Source organism: Diaphorina citri, unplaced genomic scaffold, assembly GCF_000475195.1.
Source record: "Diaphorina citri unplaced genomic scaffold, Diaci psyllid genome assembly version 1.1 scaffold17, whole genome shotgun sequence".
NCBI classification, from domain to species: domain Eukaryota; kingdom Metazoa; phylum Arthropoda; class Insecta; order Hemiptera; family Psyllidae; genus Diaphorina; species Diaphorina citri.
In genome coordinates this window covers 201414-214113 of record NW_007377455.1, presented here as the reverse complement: position 1 = coordinate 214113, position 12700 = coordinate 201414, and the positions used below count along the sequence as shown (strand labels likewise).

Genomic DNA, 12700 nt, shown 5'->3' with positions numbered 1-12700 from the left:
GTCCTTCCTTTATTATTACAATAGTAATAAAAATGTATAAGGGACGGACTATTGTATTCGCTTCGGTGTCTGTCACTCGGTCGGTCGTCTATAGTTTAGATCTTCCCCGCTCTATCCTAGTACAGGGGTTATCAACTCGTGGCCCGAGAAGTACCTTTCTACATAGTATCTATAGCTACCTATCCGTTCTTTCCTGGTTCTATAGCTACCTATCAAATCGTACACAGATTGTAAAATACAAAAATATTATATCTGACCCCGTTGAGGTCAATTCCGGTTGCCCTCAGGGTGGCCATTTGTCTGGCTGTCTTTTCAACATTTACATTAATGATATTTTACAATCCGTTCAAAACAGTGTTTCATGTTGGTTGTTCGCGGATGATTATCGTGTGTCATCGGTGGTTGATGGGATGGCCGGCTGTGCGACGCTGTAGTCTGCGATGTGGTGTGTGGTGGTGGGTGTGTGATGGGTGTGGTGTGATGGGATGTGTGTGATGGGTGTGGTGTGTGTGGGGGGTGTATTTGTGTGTGTGTGTGTGTGGTGGTCCCGTACAAAGGACGGGTCAACCACTAGTAGAACCTAGAACCGATACGATGTAGATGTAGACTAAGGGCCGAATGTCGTTCCTAAATGATGAAGGTGTCAAAACAGTATTTCATGTTGGTTGTTCGCGGATGACTATCGTGTGTCATCGGTGGTTGACGGGATGGCCGGCTGTGCGACGCTGCAGGCTGCTCTCGACGCATTGGTTGCCTGGTGTGAGGATAATAGGATGACTCTGAATGTTGACAAATGCATAGTCATTTCATACCATAGAAAACATCAACCTATTCTTTTTGATTATATTTATCATCAATGGTCAAAAATTGAAAAGGGTCAATCAAGTAACAGACCTAGGTGTTGTCATGAATCATGATTTAAGTTCAACGCCCATTATCAATATGTGACCAATAAAGCTTTCAAAACCCTTGGGTTTCTATATAGAAACAAAAATCCTGCATCCCTTAAAACACTTTATTGCTCACTTGTTAACCTAACCTAACCCAACCCAACCCAACCCAACCCAACCTAATCTAACCTAACTTAACCTAACCTGAATTAACCTATTCTAACCTATTAGAAGTGGAGGTGAAAGTGGAGGTGAAAAGAGAGGTGGAGGCAAATTGGAGGTGGACGTGAAAGTAAAGGGGGAGGCGAATATGGAGGTGGAGGTGGAAATGGAGGGGGAGGCGAAAATGGAGGTTGAGGCAAAAGTAGGGGTGGAGGCGAAAGTGGAGATGGAGGTGAAGGCAAAAGTTAAGGTGGAGACGAAAGTGAAAATGGAGGTGGAGGCGAAGGAATATTTCTCTTAGCCTTTTCTAGATCAACATCATCTCAATCACAATTTCTTTCTTTCTTCATTTCTCCGCTGAAATGCTTCCTCTCTCCCCTGCTGGCATTGTATTGTGTTCAATATTGGGTACCAAACCTATATCCATCAGATAGAAAGTGTCCAGAGAAAGTTTCTAGGATGTTGAACTTTAAATTACATCACACCACATATTAATCATGTGTCAAGCTTGCTGAGTAGCAGACTTTTTGTTTTGCGCCGGCTGCGGAAAGAAGTGTCTCCTCCAGTACTAAAAAAACGCATACTACGGTCTTATTCATTCGATCCTGAGTTACGGTGTACTTTTATGGGGACACACATCCGACGCGCAGAAGCTCTTCATCATTCAGAAGAATGCCATCCGTCTACTTAGCAATGCTGTACCCCGTGACCATGCAAAACCTCTATTCGTAAATCTAAACATAATAACATTACCAACTGTTATTTCCCATTTTCGTTCAATTTTTTTAGGCGGGCCTTCGCGGGCCGCAAAAATGAGCTCGCGGGCCGCATGCTGCCCGCGGGCCGCGGGTTGGACAAGCCTGCCTATATATCAAATTAAAGGTCTTTTTACCAGGAACACGAAAATGGTGGTGCAAATTTTGTCCAGAAAACAATAAAGCCAAAAAAAAACTGGTTTTTGGGGGATTTTTTTCACATTTTCTCACACAAATCAGCTCTGATCTTGAAATTTGTCACAATTGAGTAATTGTGGGATTTTTTTTTTTCACATTTTCTCACACAAATGAGCTCTGATCTTGAAATTTGTCGCGACGACCTATGAACTCAAAGCGAGAAAGTTTTAGATAACACTTCAGTCGTTAATTTAAGACCGGTTTTAGCGTTACCTATGTTAAGCTACGCCGAGGAAGGCCAATAAATGGATGGGTGACTTAAACATTATATTGGTATAGTTACATATTAGGAAACATTAAAAGGAAGAACGGGCTCTAGTCTTGATTTTAAATCATTACATCTAATCCACAGTCCATAGGTATACGAGTAGCAGGGACTTAACCTTCTCCATCTAATCCATAGTCCATAGGTATACGAGTAGGAGGTACCTAACCTTCTCCATCTAATCCATAGTCCATAGGTATACGAGTAGGAGGGACTTAACCTTCTCCATCTAATCCATAGTCCATAGGTATACGAGTAGGAGGGACTTAACCTTCTCCATCTAATCCATAGTCCATAGGTATACGAGTAGGAGGGACCTAACCTTCTCCATCTAATCCATAGTCCATAGGTATACGAGTAGGAGGGACCTAACCTTCTCCGTAGGTACATAGGTACTGATTTTCTCTAATCACTACGGGCTAAAAAATTCCCGGAGGGACGGACCCTGCTTGTTAAAGTATGGCCAATTTCTTTGCGGTCAATTTTCAACGCGAAAGTTGTTTTTGAGGGCTTGTATTATTTGGATTATTATAGCGCTCCGCCCCGCCAAGTCAAGAAAGTTTGACCGCGCTACTAGAGATATTATACGCGACAGGGAAAGTAGCCGTTTTCAGGTAGTTGTAGACAGACAACTACAAATGATGGAAGAAAACGGATTGCGTGTGTGTGTTGGGGCATGAAAGTAGACCAAGTTGAAAAAAAATGTCATCAAAATCGGTTAAGTTTAGCCGCGTAGCCACCAGTATTTAATCTGACCACGGCGCTCAGTGCGTTTAGGAACACAGTTATTCCGGTTTATTTACACAATCTTTACATCATAGATAGTGTTCTGGAGTGCTTTTCAAATATGCTTGTGTTAGGTGTTTTAAACAAAAGTACTCTAACTAGTGTTCCTTTCTTATGACTGACAAAACTTCAAACAGTAACACAGTCAATAACAGCTTTTTATATCCTTATGACTAACAATACTGCCATAGTCGATAATATCTCATGTCCATATGACTTTCCTGGACAAAATGATCTTCCTCCTGATCATAACGAAGGAAATGCGAAGTTTAAAACTCCATATCTCAGGGACAGCTCCCATGTCAGTACCAATGGTGAGAAAGCAAGCTCAATACAGCTGACAGCAAGTCATACGAACAGTGAAATGCCCAGGCGTGGACGCAAAAGTAAAACAAAGTCGGAGCTGGAAAAATCTGGCACGGACGAGAATCGAAGTTTTGACAAAGATGACCCTCCCTGGGAGCCGAACTTGAGTGGAAAATTGAAGCAGGATATTGAGGAGCTAAAGAAACTCGGGTAATTTTAAAGGCCTTTTTAGATCTCTCACCTTAACGGAACAACCAACTTTTTTTCTAGGGGACATTAATCAGAGATAGTCTGGCTGGGGGACTATAAACAGTGAGCATACCAGCCTGAATTTCCTTTGCTAAAGAAATAGCAAAGGTTGAGTACGAAGGGCATCCGCTCGTAATTTTTTTTTAGCCAAAACCAAATGTCAGCACAAAAGCGATCACCTTAGGGCTGATTGAGGGCTGACGAAAAACGCCGACCCCGTCTGTACACGGGAAAAGGCGAAGAAAAAGAAGAAGAAGAGGAGGAGGACATTAATCAGAGAGTAAACTGGTGTCTAGAGTACCAATGGTGAGAAAGCAAGCTCAATACAGCTGACAGCAAGTCATACGAACAGTGAAATGCCCAGGCGTGGACGCAAAAGTAAAATAAAGTCGGAGCTGGAAAAATCTGGCACGGACGAGAATCAAAGTTTTGACAAAGATGACCCTCCCTGGGAGCCGAACTTGAGTGGAAAATTGAAGCAGGATATTGAGGAGCTAAAGAAACTCGGGTAATTTTAAAGGTCTTTCTAGATTTCTCACCTTAACGGAACAACCAACTTTTTTTTTCTAGGGGACATTAATCAGAGATAGTCTGGCTGGGGGACGTTAAACAGGGAGTAGACCAGCTTAGTCTGGCTGGGGGACTATAAACAGTGAGCATACCAGCCTGAATTTCCCTTGCTAAAGAAATAGCAAAGGTTGAGTACGAAGGGCATCCACTCGTAAATTTTTTTAGCCAAAACCAAATGTCAGCCCAAAAGCGATCACCTTAGGGCTGATTGAGAGCTGACGAAAAACGCCGACCCCGTCTGTACACGGGAAAAGGCGAAGAAAAAGAAGAAGAAGAAGAAGAAGAAGAGGACATTAATCAGAGAGTAGACTGGTGTCTAGCTGTGGGACTATAAACAGGGAGCTTAACAGCTAACCCTAGCCAGCCTAACTAGCTGGCAGTTTTCAAAGGGGTCTCTCTGCTTTTAAAGAAAAAGCACAAGTTCTCATGGTGGTTGACTGGGGTTCAGTACGAGCCAATTAAACATGGCTAGAGACCATCACCCTGGTGTATGGCAGAAAAAAAAATATCCTTTCTTTATTCTGCTATCACCATTCGGCTACAGCTAAAGCCGTTTGGCTAGAGACCATCACCCTGGTGTATGGCAGAAAAAAAAATATCCTTTCTTTATTCTGCTATCACCATTCGGCTACAGCTAAAGCCGCTACAACAACAACAACAACAACAACAACAACAACAACAACATCTTAAACAAACATTCAAACTCTTCCGTCCCTCAGCGTGTCTCCTGCATACAAACCACGAAAGCCTCGAAAACGACAAGACATCAGCGGGGACCAAAACCTTTTCACCGTTCAGAACAGCGACGGCACGACCGTACAAATAAAATCCATCCTGAAGCGAAATCAATCAGACCAGTACGAACGGAAAGCCGTCAAGCGAGTCACATTTTGCATTCCACCTAACGAGAAGAAAAAACGAGTCGCCCCGAGCAGGAGAAGTTTATGTCGGGATACATCGGCTTTCTCCCTTGATAGGATGGAGTGTAAACGAAAACTGACGCTGAGTGCCTCTGAAATTTGTAGCATGTTGAGTCAATGGAAGATAAGTGAGCATTGAGATCATGGTGTGAAACACAGTATTGCGTTTATTTTATGAGTTTTAAAAGCTACGTACGTACGTACGTACATACATACGTACATACATACGTACAGACCATGGGCTAAAAATCACTTTTTTGACATCAGTTCTCCCTTGATAGGATGGAGTGTAAACGAAAACTGACGCTGAGTGCCTCTGAAATTTGTAGCATGTTGAGTCAATGGAAGATAAGTGAACATTGAGATCATGGTGTGAAATACAGTATCGCGTTCATTTTATGACTTTTAAAAGCTGAACTATGACGAAATATGAATCCTGTATCTTGTATGAGGTAACGCAAAAATGATGAGAGAAAACCCTTTTTTTTCAAGATTTGATATAGGGAACAGTACTTGCCAAGGCCATATCGTCCCGAAAGTGCAGGGACAAGAAAGACAGAATAGGAAAAAGCCAGCAGTTCCGAGAACAAACCTTATTTGTTTTATAATAAAATCCGCTTCGGGCGGAGATCGAAGACGAGACCTAGCGCTTACAAGGCAGACGCCCTACCCTCCAAGCTAACTAGGCTTTTGAGAACCTGGGAACCTGAGTAAACGGAAGTCAAAAGAAGTACGAAGTACCCTCCCCAAATCCCACTCCCAATTGTTTCCAGATCCAAAACACTAACCTCCAAAACCTGCCTCCGTGGTGTATAGTTCGCTTGGTAAACAGGAGGGCTTGGGTTCAATCCCAACCGAAGTATAGAATTTTGTCCTCAGCATTGTCAGAGATTTTGACCACAAGAACAATAGTAGCCTACTAATAGCTTGAAAGGACTCTAGTCCTATTCGAGCATGATAAACAAGGTGTATTCTTTTCTCATCTCTTTCTGATTGTCCAACTCCTGTTTCAGATTCTGGTACTCGATGAGGCCACCGCCTCCATAGACCCGGAAACCGAGATGGCCATCCAGTCCACCATTCATTTGGAGTCCCGATTTTGAAAATTTGGACCGATTGCAATACTTTCATTACTAGTATAGCTCCGCTATACTGTAGTAATAGAAAGTAAAAATATTTTTTGTAGCAAAATTGTTTATGTAACTTTCATCTTCTCTTCTTTAGCCTTCATTCACTGGGCTTAAAGGTCAAGGGATAGAGAACGCCACAGGCGTTATATTGACTGAAGCAAGAGTATTAGAAATTGTATTTACTCTGTATATTTCTTATGGAGATTTTAGCGATCAAAAATTGATCATATCTCAGGATCGGTTTAGATTTTCGCAAAATCCTTTCTTACTTTCAGCTTTCTAGGTGTTGTGGTTCAGGATATAGAGCGATCAGTGTGTGAAATGTGAATGAGTGAATGGATCTTGATTTTATAGTATAAGATTGTAACACTTATGTTGAAAGTACAAACCTGCTGGTGATTTAGATCCCATTCCAAAGGCATATTCCTTGTTGTTTTGTTTTCAATGTAAACTAGGCACAATTTCAGTACACTGAGTCCATCAACTCAAAACAATTCATAGCAAAGAAACAATCAACTCAAATAAAAACTTGGAGATCTAGTAACATAAAAAACTGAACATAGCAATGTTGGAAAAATATTTTCATCTTAGCATACAAACATTTTTTTAGCAAACAAGTTTTTAACAAGAACTTTTAGTTATAATACTACTGTTCAACAGACACTTTTAAGTACTTATTGGTATAAAAATAAAGTGTATGGATTTCATTTGGTAACTGGAGGTTGATTAGTTAAATTATTGTAATAAAAGAATGGATTTATATTACAGCTTACTAGTGGTGGTTTGTGTATGAACAAGAAACCATGAAAAGTCCTTTGAAAACAGATAATTGAAATTTAAAAACCTACAACTAAATAAATATCACAGATCAAAACAATAATTATTATGTTTAAAGCAAAATGAACTTCAGTTAGTTAAGATTAATATTAAAACTTAAATGACTTAAACATAAAGTTCTTTACAAAAATTCAAAGTGGGGAAAAAAAAGTTCCTCTTTTTTTCTTACATGTGTGAAGTTGGCAATAAAAGTGACGAAGGTTGTACGATGAAGATAGCCACAGCTTGTTGATTTTTCGCAAATGCTTGAAAGGTACCCCATAAACGTTCAAAAAAATTGCAGCGACTTTTGAACTTCTTCGGTCCTCCACCTCTGGGAGTTTGGGTCCTCATTTGGAGTTTATTTCTCCTATCCTGTCTTCCTTCTCTTTGCGATTTCGGGACAATAAGACCTTGGGCGTGTTAGGCCATTATAGTTCCCTTTGTCAAATTAACTGTATTGATCGGTCCTGAACTGGTGCCTTCAATGTGCTATCCGTGCCGCCTGCAGAAAAAGGTTAGAAACAACCCTGTCTTCTTCCTCCGCTTTTGGGACGATAAGACCTTGGGCGTTAGGCCGTTATAGTTCCCTCTATCAAACCTCTATTTTTTATTTCTAAAGTATTTGTATTTATTATTTTTTCAATTAGGTACATACTTATTTTATTTTCATTTTAGAATAATAAAAATAATATCTCTGTTTTCCTTCAGGTGTCTGAATTCGACACTCCGGGCAACTTGCTGGCGAATCCCAACACGAAATTCTCTCAGCTGATGGCAGCCGCTCAGAACAACAGAGGCAACGTACCCTTGTGAGGACAAACATACCAAGGGACTGCATGTTCCTTCCCAGAGACCTGAATGCGTCCCTTTGTGAGGACATTAATATAAGGGACTACATGCCTCTTTTACGAGCATGAAAGTAGACCAAGTTGAAAAAAAATGTCATCAAAATCGGTTAAGTTTAGCCGGAGATATTTGACTTTGAAAAACATCAAACAACACGAAATTCTCTCAGCTGATGGCAGCCGCTCAGAACAACAGAGGCAACGTACCCTTGTGAGGACAAACATACCAAGGGACTGCAGACCTGAATGCGTCCCTTTGTGAGGACATTAATATAAGGGACTACATGCCACTTTTACGAGACCTGAATGCGTCCCTTTGGGGAGACAAAATTGCAGGGACTGCATGTCCCTTCCTAGAGACCTGAATGCGTCCGTTTGCGGGGACAAACATACCAAGGGACTACATGTCCCTTCATAGAGGACTGAATGCGTCCTTTTGGGAGGACAAACATACCAAGGGACCCATGTGAGGACAAAAATTTCAGGAATAAGATCCCTTTCCAGAGACCTGAATATGTCCTTTTGTGAGGACAAACACACCAAGGGACTGTATGTCCCTCTGAAAGAGTCCCTTTGTGAGGACAAAATTGGACTGCATGTCCCTTCCTAGAGACCTGAATGCGTCCGTTTGCGGGGACAAACATACCAAGGGACTACATGTCCCTTCATAGAGGACTGGATGCGTCCTTTTGGGAGGACAAACATACCAAGGGACCCATGTGAGGACAAAAATTTCAGGGATAAGATCCCTTTCCAGAGACCTGAATATGTCCTTTTGTGAGGACAAACATACCAAGGGACTGTATGTCCCTCTGAAGGAGTCCCTTTGTGAGGACAAAATTACAGGGATAAGATCCCTTTGGGCACACTCATACTATTCTTCCTTGGAAAACAACATTGTGATATATGAAACCACCGACATTATTTATTTGGAGTCACTAGGTCGTCTGCATTCGGAAGTGGGTCAAATCCTAACTCCCTATAGAGAGTTGATGAGTGAGTTACATGTTTTAGGATCTGACTCATTGGCTGAGTAGTTCACTGAAAAGAGTTCCTTTTTCAGCAACTCCGTCTGTAGATTGTCTAAGTTTAACATTTTTGACGATTTCAATTTTCAACTCTTCATTTTCTAGCATCCCAATATTTTGCTACAATATTTAGGTAAGTAGGTATCAATGCTGGCTTCCGTGGCAGGACTTTTACACAGATCGCTGGCGTTCTTTTGAACATATTAATCCTCATTTTGACTGCTGAATTTCTGGCACTTATATTCTGGACATATTTATTACATGTATTCATAGATGTTAATATTTTTTGACACTCTTATTAACATTTTGATTTAGTATTTGATATTCTTATTCACAAATTTCATTATTCTTTTGAAGTTTCGTCATAATATTTCTTCTTGGTCAATTATTACAGGGTCTCTTATTATCTTGATAGTAGCTAGTACCTACCTGTAACGTTGTTCATATATTATTTATGTAATATCCTATCTGGTTTTATCTTTATACATAAGTTCATAACACTTGTTTGGTAAACAAGAAAACAAAATCTAAACTCCGTTTAGACTGTGTGTTTAATCTTAAACTCATTAAAGGGACTTTACAGTCCCATGCTATTAGGTTAAACGCTATCTTGTACCTTTTACCTCTCTTAGTACTCTGGCCACAATCTCAATTTAAACTCGGTGTTAGTTTAACTCTCGTATTAAGCTAAAAAAAATTCTTTTTCTTTATTATGGACCAATCAGATTCTATTAACCCGAGTATAAACTCGGCTTGTGGCCCCGGTCATTAAAGGCTCATTTCTAATCAAAAATTTAATTACTACGTCCATGGTCTTTTTTTCAATAGATCTCATCTACTTATTTCATTACTTTATTGTGTCTGTCTGTGTCTGAACGGCTGTTTTCTGTTTGAGAATCGAGAGGATTAAACTCTCAAAACACCAACCATGCACTTTTCTTATGCATAATATGGACAAACATTGGCGAGCAAAGGTACAAACATTGTATTTAAGTGAGGCAATTGTGCATGAAAATGTTAATTTTAAATTAACTATAAACATGGGTAGGCACTTGGAAAAAAATCGATACATTGGGTGATGAAAGTGAAAAAAACTTAGAGGTCGTTTTCTACAACCTTTCTACAATTTACGTAAATACCATACTGTTTATGCCTGGGTACTGTTTGAATTACAGGCGGGGAAGCAACAGTAATGAAGAAAATAAGTTCAGATTTTAGTATTCTACATTATAAAAGAAAAGTTTACTCATTTACTATTAGGATCCGGGATCGGAAGATGTAACTCATCAGTGGAATGTTCTTGCTCTGGAGGAGGATGCTGGGTTACATTGAATGCTTGGCTAAACCGAGGTAACGGAGTGGTCTGACTACTACCCTCACTCGGCTCCATATACAGGGAGAGAAACTCATTGGTATTAAAGTTCATGTAAGTTCCAGTTTCACTTCCAGGTTCTAGAAAATCAGCCGCAGGCGTAGTCTCTATTTCGTTGCCAGACATGATAGGTAAAAGTTCAATGAGTGATGTTAAACCTTCATTGTTGTCAGCACTGAAATCAGACTCCTCTAGCTTGATGTCATCTGAGGGAAACGGTTGAAAATGAGGATCTTGGAATACAGAGCTAGGACCTGGAGTACTTTCTTCGTACAACGAACTTGACGGCACAGTAACGTACAAAACGTTTTCTTCACCCGTAGTATCTTCAGTTTTTGGTTCCTTATAGAACCCAGAAGTTATGGTTTCACACGCCTCTTTCACGTCTGCGCTCAGAGAATTTATATTGCACTCGACGTCTTGTTCATAAGTCACATACGTTTCAACCAAGGATTTGCTAGGTTTTTCTTTCGCTTCACCAAGTCCAGAAGTTGATGATGACTTCTTTAATTTGTTTTTCTTACTCGAGCTGTTATGACTTTTCTTGATATGTCGCGTCAAATGATCTTTCCGACCGAAGCGTTGTGGACAATATTGACATAGAAAATCGCGGCGACCTGTATGCACGACCATGTGTCTTCGCACATCTTTTCCAGTGAAGAAACTGCGATCACAATGTTCACAGTGGTATTTTCGATCTGCAGGGGTTTTCATTGTTCGCGATCCTGAATGGATTTTCAGATGTTTAACAATGTCTTCTTTACTAGAGAATAAGTTACCGCAGATTTTACAATCAAGACTACCTTCCTCCACAGAATGAACTGCATTGTGCTTTTTAAAACTCAAGATCGAGCTATACTCCTTGCCACAGTCTTCTTTTTCACATTTGAACCTTCGTTTAACTGGATTGTGAACTTTAATGTGATTCTTCAAATGGTCTTTGCGATGAAAAGTTTTGTCACAGGTGGGGCAGCGGTATTGTCTTTGGTCTGAATGAATTAGAACATGCCGCATTAATTTGAACTTGGATGAGAAAGCTTTTGAACAATTATCACACGCAAACGGTCTGTCCGTTGAACTTTTCCCTGTTAGTGTTAAGGTAGTAGAGGTAGACGGGGGTGGCTTAGGAATAATAATCTTAGGTGTCAAGCTCGTACTAGGACGTGGGCTTGTGGCAGGATGTACTTCTAAATGTTGACTTAGAATGTCGGAACTAAAGAATTGTTCCTCACACACAGGACATGTATGCAGGAAAGTTGGAATGCTTGGATCTTCCTCCTTCACCTCATCTTTGACAAGTTCTATCTGCCCGGGAACTTCTTCTGGAAAAAGTTGACGCCTTGAAAGAGTGCTTGCCAGCTTTTTGAACTCTTTTTTCTTTTTAAGTGGAATATTTTCTGGCTGGCTAAACTGTTTAGGAGTATTACACGTGCACAAAGATGTATCCTTGCTAGTGTTATCTGTTGGTCGTTGACAAATGCTGCAGAGGGCCGCCGATGTTGATGTTGATGCTGATAGTGGTTCATTGTCCCCATAGTCACTCCCCAGGTCTGAAACACAAAATACAATACCTATTGAGTGAGTTGATAGGTACTGACTTAAATTCAAACTCCTTGGCAAAACTGGTAACTATGCAGAAGTCATGTCCATGGAAAAGAAAAGCTCCTTTTTGTATTCAACCTAACCCTATAATAACACTAATCACTGCTCTAATTGTGAGAACTCCTTCTTGCGTTTAACCTAACCCTATAACAACACTGGTCACTGCTCGTTTGTGCCAGTTCCTTTGGTAGCAATATTCCACGGACGTGACTTCTGCACAAGTACCGCAAAACTGGTTTTGTGTCCAACAATATCAGGAAAATACACCTGAACAAGCATTCTCTAGGACAGGGATTTCCAACTTCCATGTGTATGTAGGCCACATGCACAGGGGAGTAGGCCCATTTTCAGGATTTTCAGGGGGGGGGGGGGATATTGCTGCTCTGGGATAAATGACATTGGTTTTCTAGCAAATCTCTTGGATTTTTGTTACCAAGGTGAGGTTGGCTTACATTTAATGTTTTAGAAATTTAGAGCATTTACATGCACTGAGCAAGCAGACTATTTGATTTAAGGGTCCAAATTACATTACATATTACACTACAAAAGGTTTGGACCCCACATGATACTTAGGTAAACACGAATTAGAAGTTCATCTCATACACATTGTTGGAGTTAAAGCTTTTGTTCTGTTTTATTCCTGGGGAAAACAAGTCAGATTTTTTTCCCAAAAATTGCTGTTTTACCACCTTTATTTTCAAGTGATGAATCATTGGACTTTACAGGTCTTGTAACATGTCCCTCCCATAGCCTTTTTGTATTCAACCTAACCCTATAATAACACTAATCACTGCTCTAATTGT

General features: G+C 40.4%; 2 protein-coding genes across 2 annotated transcripts; one reads left to right on the top strand and one right to left on the bottom strand.

The window, feature by feature from the left end:
• Window positions 1-3036: 3036 nt before the first annotated feature.
• On the top strand, window positions 3037-6187 carry LOC103507648. Its single transcript, XM_008472158.2, has 5 exons — window positions 3037-3365; window positions 3913-4119; window positions 4901-5144; window positions 5369-5553; window positions 6115-6187. The coding sequence occupies exons 1-4, from the start codon at window positions 3226-3228 to the stop codon at window positions 5462-5464; spliced, it is 687 nt and encodes a 228-aa protein (XP_008470380.2). The 5' UTR covers window positions 3037-3225; the 3' UTR covers window positions 5465-5553; window positions 6115-6187.
• Window positions 6188-9599: 3412 nt separating this feature from the next.
• Window positions 9600-12176, bottom strand: LOC103507734 (zinc finger protein Xfin-like). Its single transcript, XM_026822356.1, has 2 exons — window positions 12165-12176; window positions 9600-11924 (listed from the first exon to the last, which is right to left on the bottom strand). Exons 1-2 carry the CDS (start codon window positions 12174-12176, stop codon window positions 10170-10172), a joined length of 1767 nt encoding a protein of 588 aa, XP_026678157.1. The 3' UTR covers window positions 9600-10169.
• Between the last annotated feature and the right edge of the window lie 524 nt (window positions 12177-12700).